Source organism: Mizuhopecten yessoensis, unplaced genomic scaffold, assembly GCF_002113885.1.
Source record: "Mizuhopecten yessoensis strain PY_sf001 unplaced genomic scaffold, ASM211388v2 scaffold10829, whole genome shotgun sequence".
Classification (NCBI taxonomy): domain Eukaryota; kingdom Metazoa; phylum Mollusca; class Bivalvia; order Pectinida; family Pectinidae; genus Mizuhopecten; species Mizuhopecten yessoensis.
The window spans coordinates 1,047,477-1,073,689 of NW_018408742.1; the positions used below are offsets into that span (position 1 = coordinate 1,047,477).

General features: G+C 34.9%; 2 protein-coding genes across 2 annotated transcripts in view; one reads left to right on the top strand and one right to left on the bottom strand.

Moving 5' to 3' along the window:
* Positions 1 to 6,851: 6,851 nt before the first annotated feature.
* Positions 6,852 to 18,607, bottom strand: LOC110462753. Its single transcript, XM_021516898.1, has 10 exons — positions 18,483 to 18,607; positions 15,798 to 15,942; positions 14,610 to 14,720; positions 13,422 to 13,493; positions 13,060 to 13,120; positions 11,770 to 11,885; positions 10,818 to 10,926; positions 9,675 to 9,730; positions 8,792 to 8,951; positions 6,852 to 8,512 (listed from the first exon to the last, which is right to left on the bottom strand). The coding sequence occupies exons 1-10, from the start codon at positions 18,596 to 18,598 to the stop codon at positions 8,487 to 8,489; spliced, it is 972 nt and encodes a 323-aa protein (XP_021372573.1). The 5' UTR covers positions 18,599 to 18,607; the 3' UTR covers positions 6,852 to 8,486.
* Positions 18,608 to 18,839: 232 nt separating this feature from the next.
* LOC110462740 overlaps positions 18,840 to 26,213 on the top strand; it is a 97,268-nt gene continuing 89,894 nt past the window's right edge. Inside the window, exons 1-2 of the mRNA XM_021516870.1 lie at positions 18,840 to 18,880; positions 19,953 to 20,020. The gene's annotated coding sequence lies outside the window, so the exon portion shown is untranslated. The remainder of the gene's footprint in view (positions 18,881 to 19,952; positions 20,021 to 26,213) is intronic.

The following is a 26,213-nucleotide window of genomic DNA, read 5'->3' on the forward strand; positions in this document are numbered from 1 at the left end:
TAATTTTCCCTTTGGGGCCCCGCCCTGGCCCCAGGGGTTGGGGTAGGAATCCCAATTTTACAATTTTGAAGCCTCATCTACCAAGGATGATTCTGACCAAGTTTGAAAAAAATCCATCCACTGGTTCTTGAGAAGAAGTTGAAAATGTAAAAGTTTACGCACGACGGACGACGACGGACGAAAAGCGATTAGAATAGGTCACTTGAGCAAAGCTCAGGTGACCTAAAATATAATCTAGTTGCCACATAATACAAAGCTGTCAAACCTCCCTCATTTTGACTAAGATTTACCCTCTAAACTCCCTCATTCATGTACGAACTAACACGAACTCAAAATCAACATAAATTGAGCAAAGCAGTTTCAGTCGTGTTTCACGCACTTTCTCCCTCATTTGAAATGTGGAATGGAGTTTCAGAGGTTGACACCTATGATTATTTAGTTTTACACTAATGGGGAAAACAAAGTAGCTTGATCTATATCTTTATCTATTTTACTGAAAGATAACTTACACTATGCAGTATCCTTATCAATTCCATCTTTTCGTATTGCAGAGTTATTTGCTCTTGTGAGCAGGGATTGATTGTTACATATCATTTGTTTGTGAGAGTAACGTCATCAATTTTGAGAAAACTTCATTTTCTCACACAAACCAATGACGTAACAATCAATCCCTGCTCACAAGAGAAGATAACTCTGCAATACGCAAAGATGGAATAAACAATAACAAGTAATTTCACCCTCGTGTGCATGGTCACTAAGTAAGCAACATATCCAACAAATGACACCAAACACCACCTAATCTTTACAACGCTAATGAGGGGTAACCTATTTAGTACTCTTTTAATCAGTGATACTATATCATTCCATCCTCATAGGAAAAGTCACTTATAAATCAACATTGGTAAACTTAACAATAAACAACACCAAATGATAATCCCCTTATAGGCATCCTCGATACTCCAGGGGTTAAGGTCACTTGCATTCTCTGCACCCCTTGAATATGCCATGACAAAATTGAAGGATCAGTGTGCACCACATTGTTGGTGAGATAAGAAAACCAGTTTGATCCTCTGATGTACATCAAAAGAATTTTGCGGTCGCGTAACGGTAAAATTGACAGGCTTTGAAGTTGGGTGTCGCACCTCTGTAAACTTCATAGGACATGTATCAGCTAGCCTAGCGATTGGTCAGGTGTTTTTTTTACCCGAAACCGATTAAACATCTTTCTTGATGCCATCAATTTTGCTATGACATATTCCAGGGGTGCAGAGAACGTAAGTGAGCATAACCCTTGGAGTATTGAGGATGCTTATAGCAGGTCAATGGTTTTTAACTAGCACATTCGTTGTCAATAAAATATTCATGATTTACCGCTTAGACGAGGTCAATGGGAGGCAAAAGAAAATTTAACTTGTGATAACAAATGATTTCCCTTTTATATGAGGTAGAGGTGGAACATTAATGGAGGAATTGGCGTTAGACATTACTACATAAAGACTCAAATCAGCCCTTTCACAAATTTCTCAAGTTAAATTTGAATGGCAGTTTTTTGTCTAAATGAAAAGTTATCATTCTTGTCGGTGAAAAAGTGAAGTAAAATAAAGTGGAGTATCAAGCACCGATCAATAAATATGCACTCTTTTATATAAACAAAAGGATGTTTGAAATGTTACATACCAAACCTGTTTAATTCTCAATGCAAACTACTTTTGATAAGGGGTTAACTCCTGGTATTTATAAATGATATCAATCAAGAATTGATTTCCCATCAATAGAGACAAACGTTTTACTCCCCTCATCAACAACTAATATTGATATATAGTCATTGGGTTACCTCCCCTTCTCAAAACCTACCCAGATTGAACAGAGATTACTACATTTATATATATGTATACATCTCTGATATGAGCTGGTTAATAGAAACAAAGGAGTTAAATCCATTTTTAACATCAATAAGATTGTTTATGTTCGTTCTGTTTACATGTATCGGCATCATTTGGTCAGTAAAGATATCTTTAGGTATTCCGTCTTTGCGTATTGCAGAGTTATCTGCTCTTGTGAGCAGGTATTGATTGTGAAATCATTTGTTTGCGAGAGTAACGTCATCAGTTTTTGAGAAAACGACGTAATTTTCTCACACAAACCAATGACGTAACAATCAATACATGCTCATAAGAGAAGATAACTCTGCAATACGCAAAGACGGAATAACGTCTATCTTAATCTCATCTAATGTATATAAGTTCCTTGTATCTGTGAAGGGACATTACTGTTTATCAGTAATTTTTGTGTCATTATTTCTCAAATGGATTTCACTAACTTTTTATATCATAAATCACAATCTTTGATATTAACTCATTCACCCCTGAAATTTCACAATGGACTATTCAAACCTTTGATTTGGAAGAGTTCAAATGTGTCTTCAGGGGTGAATGGGTTAATTGAAGGTAAATCTGATCTTTTGTTATCGACATATGGACGACAGGATTGCTATAGTCATGTTGTTATACTATTGCGAACAAGTGTAAATATATAGCGAGATTCTTGGATGTACACCACTGCCACTCGAACTATTATAATACTGGTGTATAATATCAAACATAGCGTCCTATATAGATAATGACATTACTCGAAGCTTACAGTATACAATGTTCAAAAATACAGGTAGTTACGAATGTACATTATTTTACTTTTACACGTTCATCCAGTGTTTGTATAGCGTCCTATGTAATGCAATTACTCAAGTACAGTAAATACACTATAGTGTTCAACACTTATACAGCTTAAAAAATACTGGTAATTATACATGTATATTTTACTTTGACACAATTATCCAGTGTTTATATAGCGTCCTATAAAATGAAATTACTCAAGTACAGTAAATACACTATAGTGTTCAACACTTATACAGTTTAAAAAATACTGGTAATTATACATGTATATTTTGCTTTGACACAATTATCCAGTGTTTATATAGCGTCCTATATAATGAAATTACTCAAGTACAGTAAATACACTATATAGTGTTCAACACTTATACAGCTTAAAAAATACAGGTTATTATACATGTATATTTTACTTTGACAGACATTTTCATCCAGTGTTTGTATAGCGTCCTATATATATAATGAAATTGCTCAAGTACAGTAAATACACTATATAGTGTTCAACACTTATACAGCTTAAAAGATACAGGTTATTATACATGTATATTTTACTTTGACAGACATATTCATCCAGTGTTAGTTTGGTCATAGCAACTATGACTTATCAGCCCTGTGATTGGTTGAAAGTTCCAATTGTTTCGATTGTGACGTCATGCCTAGGACAAGTGCATGACGTTACAGACTTACGTACTGGAGTCATAATGACAGCTTTTTAAATTTCAAGGTTGCATGAAAATTATCGTTTTACAATAAATGCCGCAAATCTTGATCACATTGTATGTGATAAAAAGGATCTTACACTCGTTTTCATTTCATATGAAATTTATGAAACTCATCACAAATATTTTATTTTAGCTCGCCAGAGGCTCGCTAAACTGAAAATTTCTTAGTCTCTCGTATGAAATGGAAACTTATGTAAGATCCTATATTTCTTTATTTGAAAATTTAATGTTTGCAGGACATTGATAATATTTCATATCAGAAAAGAGTACCGTATGTCCTTCTGATGCGAATCATATCTGAATGAAACCATATCTTGATCTACACTCAGTTCTGTAAACTACACTCTGCTACGTCACAGTTATGGTCTTAATCAGATTGGTCGAGGAGATTTTCATGAATTCTTTTTGGAAGGATAGAATTAGAAATTAAATAACATTTTGTCACAGCAACCATGTAGTGTTACTTTCTTCAACAGTTACTGGCTTCAATAATATGTTGTGATTATTTCATGAAATAAAATGGTTACCTTCAAGTACAAATATAATAGATCTCACAATGTAAAAACCTATAATAAAATTATTCCCAAAATAGAATATCTCAAAAGTTCTACCAACAACACATACAAAATCTGTCGTATAATCTTTCCCAAAATAGAATATCTTCAGTTCTCAACAGCTACATACACATCATATTATATTGACAAATTCAACAGATCTATTGTAACTCGGAGAACAGCATTCACCTTAACCCTTTCACCCCTATGTAACTTTAGTAGACTCTACCATGTATTGATATGGATGAGTCCATTATGGTCTACAGTGGTGAAAGGGTTGATAATCTGTTGCTGGCAAAATACCTGCTTTTCATTGATTTTAATATAAACATTATTTTGTTTACAACAGTTGTGAAAAAAATATTTCAACTTATATTAATCACTCCTGTTGGCCTCTATGTTAGCACGGGGGGTGGGGGGCATTAACACGGGAGGAAACTGGAGTACCCAGGTGGTCGGGCAGGTGACCTCATACCTTTTCACGTCCGATCGAGGAATCAAACACCAGCCACCTTAGTGAAAGGCAAGTGCGCTATCCACTAAACCACCAGTACTTTAAGCCAGGTATTTTATCAAGAATTTCAACTGATTACTTTTAAAAATCAATTAATCACCTGTTTGATAACTTTGCAAGAACACTGGAGGAGTCAAATGCAATGAAATAATATGAAGGGACCATATACCACAGTAGAGGACTTTAAACTCTGGGTTCAGAGACAATACTTGATATCGTTTCAGTACATGCGAGAATTATTTTTGGATTTCAGCATTTATATACTATATAAACAAAATTAACAAAAGCACCTGTTGCATCAACTTCTCTAGCCAAGGGGTTACGGTATGGTCTACCTACTCTTTGCAGAGATCGTAAGTGAGTGTAACCCATGGAGTACGAGGAGGATGCTGGATAAAGAATGCATAACGAAATATAGATTTGTATACATCAATAATAAATCTGTGATTTGAGTGAAAAATTAAACTGGATGAGTTAAGGTAAAATTATTTCATTTAAAAAGGGTGAACAAATTAAGTTGCTGATTTCCAGAATAACATCCACGACATTGAACACAGTAAAGAAGTTTGAACACCTTTTTTTTCCCTGTTTTGGCAAAAAAAACAAAAAAAATCTCAAGCACAATAGGAGGTAAGGTATTTATACACATGTACAGTCAACCTGTTGTGCACACTTGTACAATTTGGAATTATTTGAAAAAAATATGAATTTTGTATTTTTCTTCAAAACAGACCATGGTAAAGATGTATACGAACTGTATATGGTTTATCAAAATATTTTGACCACTACTGTGGCCCTCCTCATTGACTTATCAGATGTATAATCTTTGAGGAAATTCATTTAAGAAGACACAGGACCTTGTGTCACTTCACCTGACAAGTCTTAGTCCAAACTTTAAGAAGCCTAAAAATGTATACCATTCTGATTATACTATTTTTATTTACCAACAAAGATGTTGGTTCATTCTATTAAACACCAAAATTGGAATAAAGGTCCAAATTTAAAAATTACTTCTGGATTATCTCAAAGGTCAGTTTTTATAAAAGAATAGACAAAGATAAAGATATATTTAAACAATACTATTTGTTCATGACTGTTTTAGAACATTCAACAATAAAGATGATTAAATATGAATGGATTGAATACAGGTCACCTTGTGAACAAAGCTGTGGAAAACAACGTAAAAGATGTAGAAAAGATATTTTATATGAAAATATGTATGTAGCATTATAGCAAAATATCAGTAAAGGATGAATAAGGAACAAAAATGACTTCCTTTTGTTCATTTAGTTGCAGGCCATTAAATAATGTTTATGATAAGAGGTACATATTTTTGGGACTTTTTTGTGCTCATTTTTCAAATTTAACAAGAGGCCCAATGGGCCTGAATCGCTCACCTGGTATTAATCTTACAATTGTAATCTAAAAGTGGACTAAAATACAGCTACAGGCAAAATACCAGTGTTTGATTCAAAAGAATCTATTAAAAGATTTAAACATGTGAAACATTTGACCTTGAAAGTCAAACAAGGACATTTAGTTGAACAGACTTTATAGCCTTTCATGCCAGCATGCTTCTGGTCAAATATCATTACCCTGGACCTTTAGGTTATTCAGAAGTTGTTTAAAGATTTCAACATATTTGACCCCTGTGACCTTGCAAATGGGTGAAGGTCATTCATTTGAACGAACTTGGTAACCCTTCATTCCAGTATGTAACTGACCAAATATCATCACCCTGGTCCTTTTGGTTATTAAGAAGTCGTTTACAGTATTCAACATATTTGAGCCCTGAACAAACTTGGTAGCCCTTTATCCCAGCATGCTACTGGCCTATCATCCTAGGCCTTTTGGTTATTCAGAAGAAGTTGTTTTAAAGGTTTTTAACATTTTCGACCCCTGTGACCTTGAATATAAGTCAAGGTTATTCATTTGAACAAACTTGGTAGCCCTTCATCCGAACATGTTACTGGCAAAATATCACCACCCTAGGCCTCTTGGTTATACAAAAGAAGTCGTTAAAAGGTTTTAACATATTTGACCCCCGTGACCTTGAAAATGGACAATGGTCATTCATTAGGACAAACTCGGTAGTCCTTTATGCCAGCATGCTACTGGCCAAATATCATCATCCTAGGCCTTTTGGTTATTCAGAAGAAGTGGTATTAAAGGTTTTTAACATATTTGACCCCTGTGACCTTGAATAAAAGTCAAGGTCATTCATTTGAACAAACTTCGTAGCCTTTCATCCCAACGTGTTAATGGCCAGATATCATCACCCTAGGGCTTTTGGTTATTCAGAAGAAGTTGTTTTATGGTTTTGAACATATTTGACCCCTCTGACCTTGAATATAAGTCAATGTCATTCATTTGAACAAACTTGGTAGCCCTTCATCCCAGCATACTACTGGCCAAATATCATCACCCTAGGCTTTTTGGTTATTGAAAAGAAGTTGTTAAAAGTAAAATACCGACGCCAGACAGACGACGCGCCAAGGCATTAGCTCACTTGCTCTTGGGGCAGGTGAGCTAAAAATATACAATTATCAAATCACCACAATGTTAGATACAATGTCGAAGTTTACAGGGAACTGACAATGATATACAGATCAAGTCACAATTAACATTGGATTTCGTTGTCCATTTATGAGAAATGAATCAAATCATCAATGTCAAATATAGAAATTATCAAAGATAATTTAAGGTTAAAGGACTTAAAACAAGTGATTAGAAATATGTATAGAATATATATAGAATAGAAACAATGAAGATATTAAACTTGTCGCAACATTTCAAAACCGACTGGTCCCTTTAACATTTTGTCAAGCTATGACTCGGCAAATCACTCACTCAGTCATAGCTTGACAAAGAGACCAGTCAGTCTTGAACTTTTGTGTACGTTTAATATGTTCATTGTTTGTGTATAAAGTAAAAACTTTGCTCTAAAAATATTTCCAAATTGAGGAATCTTGCATTGAGTATTTTTTGAAGTGAAATTATGTAAAACCAAAATCACAATAATTTATGTTTATCCAAAACACTTGTTTGTATAGAGCTTAATAGCTGGGATCCCTCTGAGGATGATGTCACCGGCAGAAACAGACTCACAGCTATACTGTAGAAAATGCATGGACTTTTCTTCTCAAAAACAAAACCTAACATTTGTCACAATATTATTGATTCTTTGTTATGCATCATTTTCACAACAAATACAGCAGCCATGCATTCAATGATGCGTTTGTGTCAATAGAAGTCAAGCTGTGACCTTGTGCCACACACACTGTGATAGCAGGGTTGCCAACCTCTAAGAAGCCCAGTGTGGGAGATCTCCCTCCACTGGGTTTTCCACTGTGTGAGACATTTGATGGTGCCGCAGTGTTGAGATTAGATTTACCCATCAGATAGTCTATATGATGCCACCATTACTGGGTGTTCCATTGTGTGAGACATTTGATTGTGCCGCCGTGTTGAGATTAGATTTACCCATCAGATAGTCTATATGATGCCACCATTACTGGGTGTTCCATTGTGTGAGACTTTTGATGGTGCCGCGGTGTTGAGATTAGATTTACCCATCAGATAGTCTATATGATGCCACCATTACACCAAGTCAATATGGATGTGCCTGGTTCCTGTTTTGTTTGTAATGTGTATAAAATAATTCATGTACCACAACAGAATTCAAATATTTCTAAAAAAGATGATTCCTTGAATCCCGAAGTCATCTCTGCACAAAAATAGTCCCATAAACGAACAATTTGAAAGGTGTATGTTTTACATGAAACATTGGATGCATTGCCGTAACTACAAATCTAGTGAATCTGAAGCTTGATGGCACTGTCCTCAAATCAACATTCTGTGAGAATATGTTCTTTGCAAATCTGAATATGTTTCCATTTTCTGATTGTCCAGAATAAGTATGGAACTCAAAACATCACCCTGTAACAGGTACACGGAGAACTGGCACAATACTGTTATTCTGTCTTTTTGTTTCTAAGGAGATTGGCTATCCAATCCAAGCCCTTCACAATCAGCCATCATTGATGGTCCCATAGTCTGAAAAACCCAACAAGATTTCAGTAAATAAACATGTATGCAATTCCTGAAATGTTTAATCTTTTCAAACCAATATTCTTTTAGTATTTATGAAATGCTATGACTGCAATTTTAACCACAGTTTTTCAGACGGATTGTGGCATGGTAACTTTAATACTGCATTATTGCCCGATTCATATTGATTTTGAGTTGCATGTAAGCAATCATTGCAAATCGCTTTAATTTCTAATAACCCGCGAGGACTGATATAATATTCAACCACTCATTTTGTAAACATACTAGCTGGTAGGGGCGTGGCCCTGATACAGGGTGTTATGGCATCAGGTTCCCGTCGTGCTGCCGATATTGCTCGCAGCCTCGTTTGTTTGGGACTTTCTCCAGCAAAGGGTGTTAAGGCATGGCCGAGAATGGAGGCAAAGTACATGAAACTCAGCAACATCTGTTGGGATAACAAATAGTTGTTATCAGAATTATTTACATTAGTTAATACATTTCTCAAACAGTTACGAAGGCGTTACTTTCTTTCATATCATTATTTCTTGCTTTAAAATAGCTTCATTCTAGTCAAATCACGTTTCCGTACCTTCCCCAAAATATATTAAAGATGTGCTTATAAAATCAATTTGAAATATTGTGTGAAAATTTCCATGTAAAAGAGTTCTAGATTAGGTTTAGGTTTGAAATTATTTAACATCCAATACTATTATGGTGTAAATGTTAACTAGAGTGGAACCCTGTTCCAGTCCATCTCCCACTTTTCTCACAAACTGTATTGTGAAAATCTAATGAAGTTTAAACATGTAAGTGATTTAACCTAAACATTTGTTATTCTCACCTGTAATGACACAAATATGTAATTGTACCACTCGAACGAAAAAACATGTAAGTGATTTAACCTAAACATTTGTTATTCTCACCTGTAATGACACAAATATGTAATTATACCACTCAACGGGAAAACATGTAAGTGATTTAACCTAAAGATTTGTTATTCTCACCTGCAATGACACAAATATGTAATTGTACCACTCGAACGGGAAAACATGTAAGTGATTTAACCTAAACATTTGTTATTCTCACCTGTAATGACACAAATATGTAATTGTACCACTCGAATGGGAAAACATGTAAGTGATTTAACCTAAAGATTTGTTATTCTCACCTGTAATGACACAAATATGTAATTGTACCACTCGAACGGGGAAGTACTGGCTGTCCCTGTAACAGCAAGGTCAAATGTCAAGGTCATTAGTGATACAACATCGGTCCGAAATTCAGAATCAATCATCAGTTTGGATTTCTTTAACATACTGATGCAATAATATTGATGATAATCAGAATATACAATTTAATGTTTCTGACACATTTTAACTTTGAATACATAGATCACTGCATGAAATAAAAAAAACTTATTTGCAGTAAAAAATGGTATTATGTTTTGCTGTTTTGTATACAATTTTGTGTTCTTACTGCCGATTTCTTACTGAAGATATACTTCAACTTAACTGCATGTCCTTACTGTAATAGATCTATACTTACAGCAGTAATAGTACGTGTTCTAGGAAGATGTAATGCAGTGTTTTTTATGTGCTTTATCTTATTAGAATGATTTTCTAACCATTTTTATGTATGTTTCAATAAAACAATGCATGACGTTTTTCCTTATGTTTTCTGTGTATGCTGCTGACCGATTCGTTTGCATTGACATACATTTTCAGAATCAAACAATTCTTACTGAATTACTAGCCAATCACTATTTCATTTACAATTTGTATGCTTATTATAAATAAAATGTACCTCAGAGAAAATGTTTCTGAATTGCAGTGTTAATATATAGTGAAATAATCCCTAGAAGGGGAAAACCTTCTTTGTCAAGATTCTTGACATTTAACCAGTGACTAAGAAATATGGTGCACAGGAGAAGATAACTCTAGGTAAGATTGTAGCATGATGGTCCTGTTCTATTGTATGTAACTTGCATGATTGCCAATTCTTCCTGTTTTGGGAGGAGAATCCTGATTTTGGACCCTAAATTTGACTATTTTTAGTCAACTTTCTAAACTATTCTTATATGGTAAGATTTAATGATTTCATCTGAAAGAACAACTCAAATGATGACATTCTAAAGTGTGCTTTTCACCTAGGGGGCACATATACACCTTTTATTGTTGTTTTTAGTTCTGAGTATGCAGATTCTCACACACAACACAAACTCTATGATATAACAACATTAACACATGTAACAATTTATATACGTAATATCATTGAAATATAACATAATGGATGAAAAAAAAAATGTATTTACCACATAAAGTTGCCGTGGAAACAGAGAAATACAAAAATTTGGTATATAATGCGATGATGAGGCCCGGACTCTCCTCCACTGACTCGCGAATATCCTTCCACGACCCAGGCTGAAAAGAAATGAATGATTTCAAAATGAACGATTTCAACAGAATCTCTCATACATATGTGCATATGAATGACAGGAAAATTACACCAGCATGGTTTTGAATTAGAGTATTGGGATATACCAGAGGTTTTCTGAGGGATTGACTACCATATCTGGCTTAAAATAAGCCCCACCCCTAACGAAAAAAGATTGACCAGAAGTATGGAGGGGGCTTAATTGTGAGTACACCCCCCCTGTTCACAAATGTCCGCCATCTTGGATATACTACTGTTTTGATCTACGACCACACTACATATCATATACATTGTACCAGTTCATAAACTCAAAGTTGGAATTTACTTATCATTGATGAACAAGTGAGGAAACTTTTCTCTCATTCTTTCCAGCAAATGAAGAACAACTGTAGTTATTGAGCGAAAATGCTGATATTCACAGAATTGTTTTGGCTGAAATTTGATGTTGGTCAGGCTCACAGACACAACATCAACTCAATGAAAAATAACTGCATGATGCTGTGTTATTGTGTTTGTTCTGGACCAAATTGTTCAAAGCATTATTATATGAAGGAGAAGTAACTGCAAAAGTTTAATCTGGAATATTTTCCAAAAATACTAAAATTCATAAAAAAGATATTTTTGTGTTGGCAATTTTGCTGAAATAGACACTAAATTGTTTGTCAGTGTGTTCGTACGTGAATATTAAGTACAGCTGATATAACAGTTTAATCAGTAGAATTTTTAGGTTTTCAGGTTTCTTCACATCACGAAGACATTGGATCACCAGTATATACAGTCAGAGCTTCATTTGTAACCAAACAGTATTAAACATATAAATCCCAGTTTACCTTCAATCGACTTGTGACAGTGTACAGTCCTGCAAACAACAAAATGGAGGCAAAGTAGGACTGGACCATTAAGATGCCGTTGACTTTCCGTCCCACCAGTTGCTGTGCCAACTTGACTGGAAATTAAACAGACATTGAACTTAATAGGTATTAATCACTGCAATTTATACTTATGTAAATATTTGTCCTACATAATGAATTTATGCATAAATAGTACATGTAGTAGAAAAATGTGAATGACTTCCAAAGTAAACAATGTGGTATAAAAATTGGAAGCTTCACTACCAAATCAGAAGAATATAAGGGGAGGGGTTCCAATCCCAACACAGCTGAGGCATCACCAGTTTGAGTGGGTGTTTGTTACAGCCGACTAGTTTGAGTGGGTGTTTATTACAGCCGACAAGTTTGAGTGGGTGTTTATTACAGCCGACTAGTTTGAGTGGGTGTTTATTACAGCCGACTAGTTTTGACTCTTAGCAGCTGTGTTAGGGTTCGAATCCCTCACCATATATTTACATATTGGATGACCTTCACCCTGCATACACCTTAATTTGGTATCCATGCACACTCGGAGAGAAGCATCCAACTGATCTACGTATACCTACCTATAACTCATACAACCTTGGGTCTACTACTTTCATCAAATCAAAAGAATTGACGAGTAGTTTATGTGATATTATATCACAATGATACGTATACAAAAATATACCCATATAAACTTTTTTATTAAATTTTTAGTTTTTCAAGAATTTCTGTCATTTAGTGGAGCAAATGAACTAATATACATATATATCCTACAAATTGTAAACAATCTTATTTCGCTGCATTTTAACAGGTAACATTAAGCACACTAATGGATACTCAATACTCTGGGGGTTATGCTCATTTTCGCTCTCTTCACCCCTGAAATATGTCATAGCAAAATGAAAGGCGCAGTGTGCGCCACCTTTGTGGATGACACGAGAAGACTAGTTTGATCCTTTGATGTACATCAAAAGAATCTGTCCGTCATGTTATGGTAAAATTGACTGGCTTTGAAGTCGGGTGTCGCTCCTCTGTAATTTACCCGAGACCAATCAAATAGCTAGCCGTGCATATTCAATTTTTCTATGACATATTCCAGGGGTACAGAGAGCGAAGGTGAGCGTAACTCCTGGAGTATTGAAATTTAACTCCTTGAATTGAGAGTAGAACTATTCCATCTTTGAGAACCGCATACATGCCACATCTAATGAATTGAGCGTAAGACTCACGAAAATTGCTTCAAAAAAGGACCATATTTAGTCTTACCTGAACTAAACATGATGAGGATGAGATTGACAAGCTGTAAAACTATCATGGTGACACAACTCTGAAATACAGGAAATAAGATACAGGTACAATGTGATAATACAGTCATGCTTTGACCAGTCTGTTTAGTAAGCTTACTGCCTGCTTCATCTTTAGACAAGTAAGGTACTTTCGTTTTCATCTCTACTCAAAACTTACATGAAAATACCATGTATAATACTACTCTACACCTATGTACAGTACTCAAAAGTACCATACAAGTACAATTCTTGACTAAGTATCTAAATGTATTACCATGGTAACGACTTATAAACATCATCATTATCACTGAATTATTTATTTATTTTTTCAGAAACACTCACCACCACAATAGCATTGTCATCATCTTTCTTTGACCAGATGTCGATGATGGTCTGGATTAGTAGATTTATTCCCTGAAAAAGACCATTAGACTTTAATTACTACGGAGAGTAAAGGTTGTGGTATTATACTACATATATATTGCACAAACTTTTCCCAGCCAAAAGTGTTCGTAATTTCATTTTGATATAAAATTGTCCATGATTTAAAATTTGGTGATCAATTCTATCTGGCATAGACAAATTTATCAGCTAGAATTTTTATATTTTAGCAGCTAGAAATCTATCATAGTTGTATATATATATGGGGGAGAGCATCGTCGGATACCCACGGTTGATTTCGCTTCGGTACTAAGTGAGTACCGATGCGAAATCAACCGTGGGTATCCGACGATGGGGGTTGAGGGGTTTCAGTGAATCTCAAATCAATCTTAAACGGCTCTGCCGTGAAAGTCTAAGCTGTGCTAGTGATTACATATATATTAGGCATGTAACAATTGTAGTATTTTATTCCACAGATGAAAACAGAACCATGTAAATTAATAAGGATTTGAAATAGATTTCAACGGAGAATATAATTAAATAACATAATATACGTACAGGTAGTAACTAAATGTGAAGGGTGAAATTACCCCTGGACGAAAATTGATTTCATGGGCAAAGGGTGAAAGTTTGACTGGGCGAAGGGTGAAAGATTGACTGGGCGAATGGTGAAAGTTTGACTGGGCGAAGGGTGAAAGTTTGACTGGGCGAAGGGTGAAAGTTTGACTGGGCGAAGGGTGAAAGTTTGACTGGGCGAAGGGTGAAAGTTTGACTGGGCGAAGGGTGAAAGTTTGACTGGGCGAAGGGTGAAAGTTTGACTGGGCGAAGGGTGAAAGTTTGACTGGGCGAAGGGTGAAAGTTTGACTGGGCGAAGGGTGAAAGTTTGACTGGGCGAAGGGTGAAAGTTTGACTGGGCGAAGGGTGAAAGATTGACTGGGTGAATGGTGAAAGTTTGACTGGGCAAAGGGTGAAAGTTTGACTGGGCGAAAGTTTCCTAGTATACAGACAGTATATAATGTCACTTCGCCGGTTGTACAGCAAGTGTACTATAATGACCCAGTATGATGTTGTTGTTTGGTTATAGTTTCTGTAGTTACCATAGTTACCTGTAATAAATGATCTAGTTGCCGTGGTTAACAGAGTACACACCTGTAAGAGCAGGGTAAAGATAATGGTCTTTGTTCCTGTGATTTGTTGAAGCGCTCGCAGACATTTCTGGCAAAATCTCTGTCTCATAGAGCTGTTGATAGTTGTGGTATCCTGTTGACAAAATAATTCTTACAGACATAATTGGTCAATATAAATGCATATTAGCCTTCATTTGATTAAACTGATGGAGATTTTGAAGTGCAACCTAATCTAATTAAGGCAACAGTAAGTAGTTATTACCATTAAGTTTACGTAATTATATTATATACTGCCTTCACACAAACAATTGTACCCCATCCTTATGTGATGCTTCTTAATCTCGCAAAACTGATTCCGACACTTCCCTAGGCCTGTTTGTGATATTTTCTATACATCTGTATCTATATATACACTGAGCATATACATATTGTGACCTTGACCTTGAGCTGTGTTGCTTCATACATGTACAAAAATATTGACAATCATTTCTTGATATTTAATTATATAACCCATTACTTTTTCTTACCTTATATTTCACTGTCCTATATACCTGGATACTGATCTTTGACTTGATCTTGAATTGTCATTAACCTTGACCTTATTTTGCAGGGTGTTCTAAATACTGACTGTGTAATTCTCCTGTGATATGTCATATATATATTGACCTTGACATTATTGAGTGGTATATCAAAAACACTAATCTCTTCATTTTCCAGTGGTTTTTTTTTCTATGTGTTGACCTTAACCTTATCATGTACTATAGAATATCCTTTACATTGACTCTGTAAAGCTCCTGTGATGTGTCATATATATTTTTATATTGACCTTGACATTATCGAGTGGTGTATCCTATAAACTGACCCTTCATTCTCCTGTGATTATTCTATGTATTGACCTTGACCTTATTGCGTAGAGTAACCTATATACTGACCCCGTCATTCTCCTGTAATTATTCTATGTATAGACCTTGACCTTATTGCGTAGAGTATCCTATATTCTTACCCCGTCATTCTCCTGTAATTATTCTATGTATAGACCTTGACCTTATTGTGCAGAGTATCCTATATACTGACCCTGTCATTCTCCTGTGATTATTCTATGTATTGACCTTGACCTTATTATGTAGAGTATCCTATATACTGACCCTGTCATTCTCCTGTGATTATGCTATGTATTGACCTTATTATGTAGAGTATCCTATATACTGACCCTGTCATTCTCCTGTGATGATTCGTTGAGATCTTCCAGGTACTGTTTAAGAGTTTCACTGCTTTCCTCCAGATTTTCCAGCAGCTTCACCGTCTGATAATAGGACAATTGGACACCCTCACGATCAATATCATGTACAGCACGCCTGGAATTATATCAAAAGTTCTTAAATGAAAACACCGGCTCATGGAAAATATGGGTCATTATCAAGGACTATTAGTTCATAATTTTACCCATTTACTTAGAGATATAGTGGATGGTCCTCACAAAGTGGACGAGTCCCATTTACTTAGAGATATAGTGGATGGGTCCTCACAAAGTGGACGAGTCCCATTTACTTAGAGATATAGTGGATGGGTCCTCACAAAGTGGACGAGTCCCATTTTGAAGAGATATAGTGGATGGGTCCTCATAAAGTTGACGAGTTCCAAACGAAAGCATGATTTACTTAGAGAGATGGTGGATGGGTCCTCACAATATTTTTTTTAATTCCTCTGTATGTGCACAAACAAGATATTTATGGACATGAGGATTCTATGCAAGAGAGCTCTTCATTTTTAATCAAAGTTTGAAGATGATGACAAATTTATGAGATTTCAGATACTCAGCAATTATCAAAATTATTCATATATATAAAAATGTGAATTTTATTTATTTTACAACAATTATAAAAACAAGTTACCCATAAATCACTCTTGTTGGCCCAGATGGAAGGGCTCAGAGAGTCTTAATGTGGGAGGAAACCGGAATACCTGGAGAAGACGTCCAACATGGTCAGGCAGGTGCATGACCCCCATACCTTTTACGTCTCATCAGGGAATCAAATCCCGGACCCCTTTGTGAAAGGTGAGTGAGTTATCGACTGCACTACCCGACCACACACTTAGATATGTGGAGGAACATTCAAATGCACAAGCAGTTTTCATGAAACCAGAATGTTTTTTTTCTGCTTTTTTTTTTTGATAAGTGACATATTCCTTTATTTTGGGGAAATTGATGGTTTGATTTTATTGAAGCATCTAAATCCACTTTTCCTCCTTTTTTCTCTCCTTTATTTTAAATGTTATATTGGTAGAATAAGACATCCATAAGGAAAATTAGGAAATGAAAATGTGTTTTACTGGAAGCAAATATTAAAGTGTAGATTTTAAATCTTGAACTTTTTCTTTAAATCATAGTGGGAAAAACTGCCTAAATCCCATTGACAATGTAGCCCAAAATTCTGCCCATTTTATATACCAGCCATACACAGCTGTAAGAGGTGATGCGTCACTATATATAATCTTCAGTATTCTTGTGTCACTGTTAAATTGTGAATGTGTCACCCTATAAAAGGAGCCAAAATCACGCCATATTTCATAATCATTTCACTCCTTTATCATGAGCTGATCATGTTCTGTATGTGTGGTAGATCACATAACATCTCTAGTTTTATTGACTGAATAACGTCAATATAACCTGATAAGTACTGATTGAACTGTCTATACATTGTGTATATAATTATTTGTCCAGTTTTGAATCAGTATCTTGTCAAAGGCTGATATCTGGTGATAACATTCATCAAACGGAATACTGACTTTAATATTCATATACAAACCCTACCGGTAAATGTAAATAAGTCCCTGGACTATAAGTGAGTTAACCTTGAGTATTTATAGTTATAAATATCTTTTTGAACTTTTGGACATCTATTAAAAAAATAACTGAACTGATTTACATAAATGTCTCAGATGTTTTATCAAATAATTGATACTGTATACATATTAACCTATTTTTTAAGTTGCTTCAGTCTGAAGTTAATATATATGTACAAAGATTATTTTTCCTTATGCTTATTTTATCATCTTTGAATCAGCTAAATTTGTTACACATTAATTAATTCTGAAGGGTGGCAATGTTCCTTTCACAATTGAATTTATTTGGATTAATTTTTTTTACATAGTACAGTCTTGCTTTTTGCATGTACAAAGACCTCAATGTATCTAAGTCCTGGGACTTAATGAGACATCCTTAATGCTATTAGTAATAAATATCTTTTTAGAACTTTTGGACATTTTAAACAAAATTAATTGAACTATCTACATAAATCTAATTCCATGGGTGCGACAACATCAATACCCTAGGTCACTGATTCACATTTCCTGGTTGAAACGGTTCAGGTTGCACAGAAATAGAGGTCAGCCTCAATTCAGATCTGCGCCTGTCATTTTCTTTCATGTTCTCCAGATACGCGAAAGGACATTTTTTTTTTTACAATTTATGAGAGAAATCGTAAAAAAACTTGAAATGATTTTTTTTTTAAATGCTGTCAGTTTTTTTTTATAACCAGACTTCGGTGTTCCATTCTGTGTACCGGCGGCAGGCAAGCTAAAATTTCCAAGAAAACATGACTCGCAACTGACGCAAGTAAATTAGCTCTATAAATAGATACACGCGCTGCTGATTCCAAAGAAATACATAAAATGAAAGCTAAATGTAGCCTTTGTCTTATTTTGGGAACAAAAAAATAAACTGTTCCAATGATAATGATTTTCTTGAAAAGGTTATGTGCTCCATTTTGGGTACCCTCTCAGAAGAAAAACGTGAAGCGCAAATTCACTCTTGAACTCTTGAGTGAAACTAATTTGTTTTTACTGCATTAACAATATCTACTAAGTTATTCCCAACGTGCGAGCGCGGACTTACCTGTTGCCTCTTTGTCTAGCCGGAGTATCGGTGCTATAGGTATTTATCAAGGGATTGTCCTCTAAATCCTCGCCTGCATGATCCCACAACAAATCAGACGAGGAAACGTTCGCCATTTTCAAAAGTTTTTCTTAGTAGGTCACATGATACAGATGCTCAATATAGATTTATGTCACGTGTTTGGTACGGGTCCAATATATTGAGATTTTAGTTATTTATTGTTTATTAGTTCTTTCATATATACATTAACAGCACATTTAAATGACCTCATTCACTGTCATGAAATGCTGCATTGAAATTTCTCCATTGTAATCGAAATTACCCCGCGAAAGCATACGTTTTGTTTCTGGCTTGAGGGATGTAACTCTTCCTTTCTTATTGACATTGAAGAGAAACAGGTGAGTCTATTTTCCGCAATTTTTCTTCAATTTGTCATAAATTTGATGACAACACCATTCATATTTAGTGATAATACACCACATTAAGAATGTTATTATCAATCTCCCTTTGGTTCTTCCAAAAAGCTAATTGATGACAACAAATTGAACTGTTTATAATGTTCTGAGTGATGGTATTGAAACAAATGACAAATAACTTAAACCAGGGACGTTTAGTGAAGCATATACAATACCTACACCCATCTTTGTAGCCCAAAAACAAAAGATTCAAATATCCCTACCTCCCTACCGTGACGTAACCCACTCTATATACTGTCCCTGCTTAAACAAAATTTTGGACGAAATTTCAGCTTTTTTGGAGCAGTTTTATTTGCAAATCAGGATCTCTGTAAGTAGGCCTATATGTGGTCAAACCTATAGTCCCTGAACCTTGCTCAACCCTGCAACTTTTAAAAATACAACATGGCCCTGATAACATGTACTAGTCCGAATTATTCTGACGTTTTATCGACTTTTTTCAAGTTTTGACCTGTAATAAAATAAAACCTTGCGAGATCCACATCTCGATAGCTGAGTTCCAATCTTGATTTCTGAAAGGATTATGCTCCCAGTTAATTGAATTAACCTACCTTCCGCCTTTTATTATTTTAACACCTTTAAGTTTAGGCCAAATTATAGCTGTAACAATTTCTCAGGTCCCAGCTGTGGTCCATAACTTTCCCTCCGAGTCCCAGGAGATTAAAACACACTTATGTTTATTTAAATAAGTGTAAATTTGATTTTCACCTGGGACCTATTAGGATCCCGTTTGATCCACCATGCTATATATCTGACAACAGGATGGAGCCAGTGAAAACCTGTATTCATGGAGCTGGCCATAATTTACCGGTCAGTCTGTTGAACATCAATCTTCCTCATTCCGGTGCTGTTCCAATGTATGTTGTGCTGCTTACAAATTACATAACTTTCACATCAATTTGTTTAAACTGAGTAAATGTATGTCAGTTTCCATGGCTACGTTTTTTTGTGTGTTTTTTTTACAAAGATTTACAATAACTACACTTTCTTGCAGGATGTTGTAGACAGAGATTAAGTGAAAGGTTTTATGGAATTGTTGAATATGTTGGTGGTCATATACATGTAAGTATTGCTTAGACCTTTTTCTTTTGGGGCCAAACATTGTCATTGGCTCCATTCCCAATGGAAAATGGTGCTATTATTTCCTGAAATCTCTTTATATTTCCTAATCTCAACAAACAATATTAAAAAAAATTGTATTGTCAGCTGTTTTCAGATGACATTTATAGCAATAGCAAAATCTAAAATGAAATTTAAAATAAGTTTCAGTCCATATTAGCAGATTTGTCATGTGACCAATTAATTGTTTATCGATTTATTAAATAATATAAGTATTACTTTGTTTAACACAAGGTTTATCTATGGATGTGTTTTACCATCAAGCTTACAAAAATGTTCAGTATAGATATAATCAACAATTTGTTATATTCGCCTTCATTATGCGATACCATGTAACCAGATAAACTGTTATAAAATATAGTACAGTATATATCGATCAAAGATATCTGACTGCACAGACAGCAGTATTCATTGTTTATATTTCACAATTGTATTATGTAAATGATTTATGTTTAACAAGAACATTATAATTACTAGTTGGGTATTAGAATCTATATATCTTAAATCATGTTTTTCTTACCCATTATGCATATTACTGCAAATACTGCATAAGTTCAGTCCATATTAGCAGAAAAAGCAGATTTATCATGTGACCAATTAATTGTTCAGCGATTTATTAATAATACAAGTATTATGATCCACTAATAGTTTTCACACTACTTGAGAAAATACTTATTTCCTAGTATGTTCCCATGCCATGATCTATTGATTTGTTATGGGTACTGTCTCATGCTGATGGGAGAGTCAGGATTTGGTTTGGCTTTTCAGTTGACCTTTCAAAACTGTTCCGTTATATATATATATATGTAATATCTATTAAATACTCTAGTCCTCTCGTATAACTACATATACTTTTGTCATATAAAATTATACCAATCGTTATATGGGAACCCAAACTAGGTCCGGACTCCCATAATGATATTTTATGTCTAAAGTAGTTTTCTTACCCATTATTCATACCACTTCGAATACTGTACCCTATTTAAGTCGAGTACACAGACTAATTGTTCATTGATTAACTAATGATATATTTGGTCATAGAGATGCAGAACAAAGAATAGCGATGTATTCAGTTTTTCTTTCGGGGGTAGGGAAGTTGGGGAGGAGGGGGATGAAGGGTTAGGAAAAGGAATTTTTCAAAAAGATCATATGTACATATTGTTATGTCTAGTTTATACATGTATATCCATTTCCTTTTTAATCAATAAAGCAATTATCTTTTCTTGTCCACTTCCGAAATAATATTCATTGTAAAGTTATTTTTCATTATAAATTCACAGTGTTTTCAGATATATGGTAGATCGAAAAGTAGGGAGTGTAAATTGTAGGGGATTGTCCTCTGACCCGATAAAAAGAAGGGACATTTTTAAAATGACAGATGTAGAAAACTTTATGATATTACTTTTTTAATAGATACTCATTTGGAAAATGGAATGGGGGTATGAGGCGTGGTTCAACTCCTTTCAGTCTAGTAGGGGTCTTGCAATTTTATTTTAAAATACTTTTGGGTGTAGATATATATCTATGAAGCATGACTTAAAAGATCTGATTATGAAACATTTTTTTTACTCTTGAAGTTTTTCATCTATTATTGTAAGCAAAGGGAGACTACTCCGTCTTTTTCCACAGGTAAATTATATTTATCCTACTACAAAAAAAATGAAGAATTTGGTCTGTACTCTTACAGTACTAAGAAAAGGGACAAAACTAAAAATAAATGGAACTTTATCACTGAAATAATTAATTAGAAAATGAACTATGATTTACTCTTTCCAAACAATTTTGAAACATATTTCTAAAGATTAATGTACATATAGTAAAATTGTATCTATTTATTACTTCATTATTTATAATTGTATGTAATTTTCTAATAGATGTACTCTTGTAATTGGATTTGGACGTATGTATGTATCACATGTTGTAACAATTGTATATATGATTGAATATATGAAAAAAAAACTAAAAACCCCCATCTAAAATGAAATAATCTTTTTCATTGATTTTGACAGAACAAAACAACCCTCACTTCTGGAATACTAGACGAAATCAATGAAAAAGCAGGCAACTGATATCTGTTTCTTGATCTGATTTCAAATAATAATTCCAACTTACTTTGTAAAACTTTGTTGATGAATTTCTCAAAAATCGTTATTTCCAATTTTGGTGGTAGGACACTGCATCGGTTGTGGTAAACTTATTGAATTTAGAATTGGTTAAAATGACTAAAATTTGGCATTTAGGAAGTCAAAATCATGTATTTATTGTGTTGTATTCAAATATGTACCATGGATTTCAAACAAAATGAAATAGACTATCTCACATTTTCGGGCAGGTGAGCTAATGTCATGGTGCGGTGTCCGTCGTCCGTCCGTCGTTGTCCGTCAACTTTTCCTTTAAACAACGAAGAACGGACAGGCCTAGAGTCATGATATTTGGCTGAAAGCTTTGTTGGTAGGAGCCTGACAAAGGACTACTTTCAAGGTCACATGGGTCAATTGTGTCAATTATTTCAAACGACTTCTTCTGAAGAACTAAAAAGTATAGAATCTTCATATTTGGCTGGTAGCTTCCTGGGTTTAGATCCCGACAAACTTTGAATGAAAACGACCTTGGCCTACTTTCAGGGTCAAACATGTCAAACGTTTCAAACAACTTCTGAAGAAGAATTAAAAGGTATAGAATCTATATATTTGGCTTGTTGCTTCCTGGGATAGAACCAGACAAAATTTGAGAATGAAAATGACCATGACCTAATTTCAAGGTCACAGGGGACAAACATGTCAAATGCTTTAAACAACTTCTTCTGAAGAACTAAAAGGTATAGAATCTTCATATTTGACTGGTGGCTTCCTGGGATAGAGCCTGACAAAGTTTTAGAATGAAAATGATCATGACCTAATTTCAAGGTCACAGGGGTCAAACATGTCAAACGCTTTAAAAGACTTCTCCTGAAGAACTAAAAGGTATAGAATCTTCATATTTGACTGGTGGCTTCCTGGGATAGAGCCTGTCAAAGTTTGAGGATGAAAATGACCTTGACCTACCTATTTTTAAGGTCCCAGGGGTCAAATGTGTCAAACACAAAAGCATAGAATCATACAATAATATTGGCTGGTAGTTTCAACAGATAGAGCCGATAGAGTTTGAGAGTGAAATATTTGTAGTACAAGATAATATTTAATGAGAATATTTTGCTATGACTGCTTAAATATTCAGGTGAACTTGTTGTCTTGTCTAAAAGTGGTTGACTGCAGAACAACCCTGAGGTGCTTATAGATCGACACACAATTCATACATATTTCCAGAAATGAAAAAAAAAGTTAACTCTGAAAATAACAGAGGCTGCACAATATGGTGCTGACTTACATTAATGGTCGGCTGTATCCTGATATAACATTGACTGTCTTAAGATATGGTCGACCAGGTCCATCATCCGATGCACACCTCTCCATGTGTTAATTCTCAAACACACACCAGCTGTTGTCTGTTACAGTCTTGCCTCATACCTTCATGATTAGGAAAGGTTTCTTATCTGTTTTTGGTGAATTTGTTTACACATTCCTCTAGCAATTTTTAATCCCTTAGCTAATGCAAAAAAAAAGAGAAGAGGTTGATAATTGCTTGCTATTGCTTAATTTCCTTTAGGGAACAGGAAAGGCAACATTTTTGCAGGTGGGGAGGGGAGTTGGGGGATTCAGTGCTATACATATGAAAGATCAACTGTATCATTGCATGACATCATAGTGTTTCAAGGCAACATGACCCCTATGAGGGCAACATGATGTTTTATTTCGATGTCATGATTTATCAAATGCAATAAGAGACATGTTATATGGGTGAGAAATATCATATTGTACATAGGAAAACCAAAGTGCTGTTGGGCAGGGATACTTAAAGAAGTTAAGGGGAGGTTACTGTATATAGGGAAAACCACAGTGCAGTGGGACAGGGATGGAGGTTAAGGGGAAGTTACTGTATATAGGAAAAATCATAATGCAGTGGGGCAGGGATCTTTAAGACTGTCAATTTACACTAGATGCCCTTTCTCTGTTTCAGCCTAATACTCTCTTTCCATGTGTGGTCCATTTTGGAACTGTGTCTGTTTCAGGGCATGACTTTTAAGCATCTCTTTGAGCTCTTATTCTATTTAAGATTTGGAGCATGCGAGCTATTAACTACAAACACACCAATTCATTGAAGCTACCCAGTTATTTTGTGCCTTATTTACCGCTTTTTTTTAGATTTTGCATCCCTCTTGATTATCATGTTGCTGAAAATCTGGTTTGATTAAAACCTTAAACAGTACTGGTGCCAGAAGTCTGCGTAAGGTGTGACCTGATGGTCTGTTTAATAATTGTTTGTTGCGATTTTATTTTGTGTGCAAATTAGATCAGCATATCTTGGAGACTTCTTTGCAGATTGTATTGTCAGGTTTTAATTTGAACAACAGACAGTAATCCTAGCATTAGCTATATGTCAAATGCTTGTTTAATTAGAAACTTTCCCGTTGTCATATAGTAACAGGAATTTTAGACCACAGGAATTTTAGATTTTGTTTAAAAGCCATATATAAAGTCCTTTATTTTATATGCATCTGTTGATCACAATTGTTTTGTTTTAGTTATTCTTTCTTCTGAGAATTGCATTTATTTTATTGGTGTATTATTGATGTACAAAGAATGTATAAATATGCATTTGTTTAAATAAAAAAATACCAAAACAACAATATTTTATGTTTATCATTTTCTCTTTCGACATTTGTATCTCTTTTATTGGCATAATATTGATGTACAGGATATGAAAAGGGCATTGATAGTTCAAGCCAACATGGAAATGGCTTGTTTTATTCCTTTCTTGTTTTCTCCAATATTGACTATGGCACAAATGCTCCGATTCCATCAACTTCCTGAAAACTTGAGTACCCATCTCCTGGATCGAGCTGAGAATTAATTTGTGATGAGCTTGAACTCTAGTTGGTACTTCTCACTGGGGGAGAGAGTGCTTACACTATTAAACAGGTATCAGTAACTCTAATGGACTTTCCCACTTACGCAAATCAATTAAACTTCTCAAGTTTCACCAAGGTATGTTGTGGTAATCCCAGGAAAGTGTATACAACTGCTGTGGTCATAATGGGAATCAATATGGTTTGAATTTGCATGCTTCAGCAGGATCATCGATATCGGAAATTAATATTTGCAGGACTGCACATCAATAATCAGTATATTAATTGAATTAGTTTAACGACGGGATAATTTAGCGGAGTTTCGGTACTTGGATAATTATATTGACAGGTATAGAAATGATTTAAATTTTTAATCATATCGATGTCATGGTGAATTTGATATCACATTACCGTATTTGACTTAAAAATCACCTTGGGTGTTTAGTAGTTTTGGAAAAAAATGAGAAGATTGCAGAACTTAAGAAGCCATAAAATGCACTATTTTTAAGTAAGAAAGTAAATTGTGGTAAAGGACAAAGGAAGCTCAGACTAGAAAAAGATCAAAGGGCACTCATAACGGAGGTGCAGAAGTCTAGTGGTAGGACGCCGGGCTCGTGACCGAATTAAGGGTTGCGGGTTCGAGGCACAGCACTGTGTTGTATCTTTGAGCAAGATACTTTACTCTGCTTGTTCCAGTCTACTCAGCTATAAATAAGAACGTGGTTGGGCAGTGCTAGAATTCTAGAATGCTAGCTGTGAGCGCCGAAATGGCAGCACCGGCTGTATGCTCCCGAGGGAGTTGAGAACGATATTGGCTGGTTGCATAGGCCCTATAACCATGGATAATAATTTGTGAACCGCTTTGAGATGACCTACGAACTAGGTTGTGATAAAGCGATATATAAGAACCTCAAACCATCCGTCCGTCGTCAACATTTTACTTTAAACAACTTCTTCTCAGTAACCATAAGGCATAGGGTGATGATATTTGGCCAGAAGCATGCTGGAATGAAGGGCTACCAAGTTTGTTCAAATAAATGACCTTGACTTATATTCAAGGTCACAGGGGTCAAATATGTTTAAAACCTTTCAACAACTTCTTCTGAATAACTGATAGGCCTAGGGTGATGATATTTGGCCAGAAGCATGCTGGGATGAAGGGCTACCAAGTTTGTTCAAATAAATGACCTT

What these genes read in the sequence shown, in the direction of transcription:
- LOC110462753 (XM_021516898.1), bottom strand. Translation starts at nt 18,598, where the DNA reads ATGGCGAACGTTTCCTCGTCTGATTTGTTGTGGGATCATGCAGGCGAG. An exon ending in ACATATTTGTGTCATTACAG is followed by an intron (nt 8,952 to 9,674) that starts GTGAGAATAACA and finishes TTATCCCAACAG; the next exon opens with ATGTTGCTGAGTTTCATGTA. An exon ending in GGCCACGCCCCTACCAGCTA is followed by an intron (nt 8,513 to 8,791) that starts GTATGTTTACAA and finishes TGGGTTTTTCAG; the next exon opens with ACTATGGGACCATCAATGAT.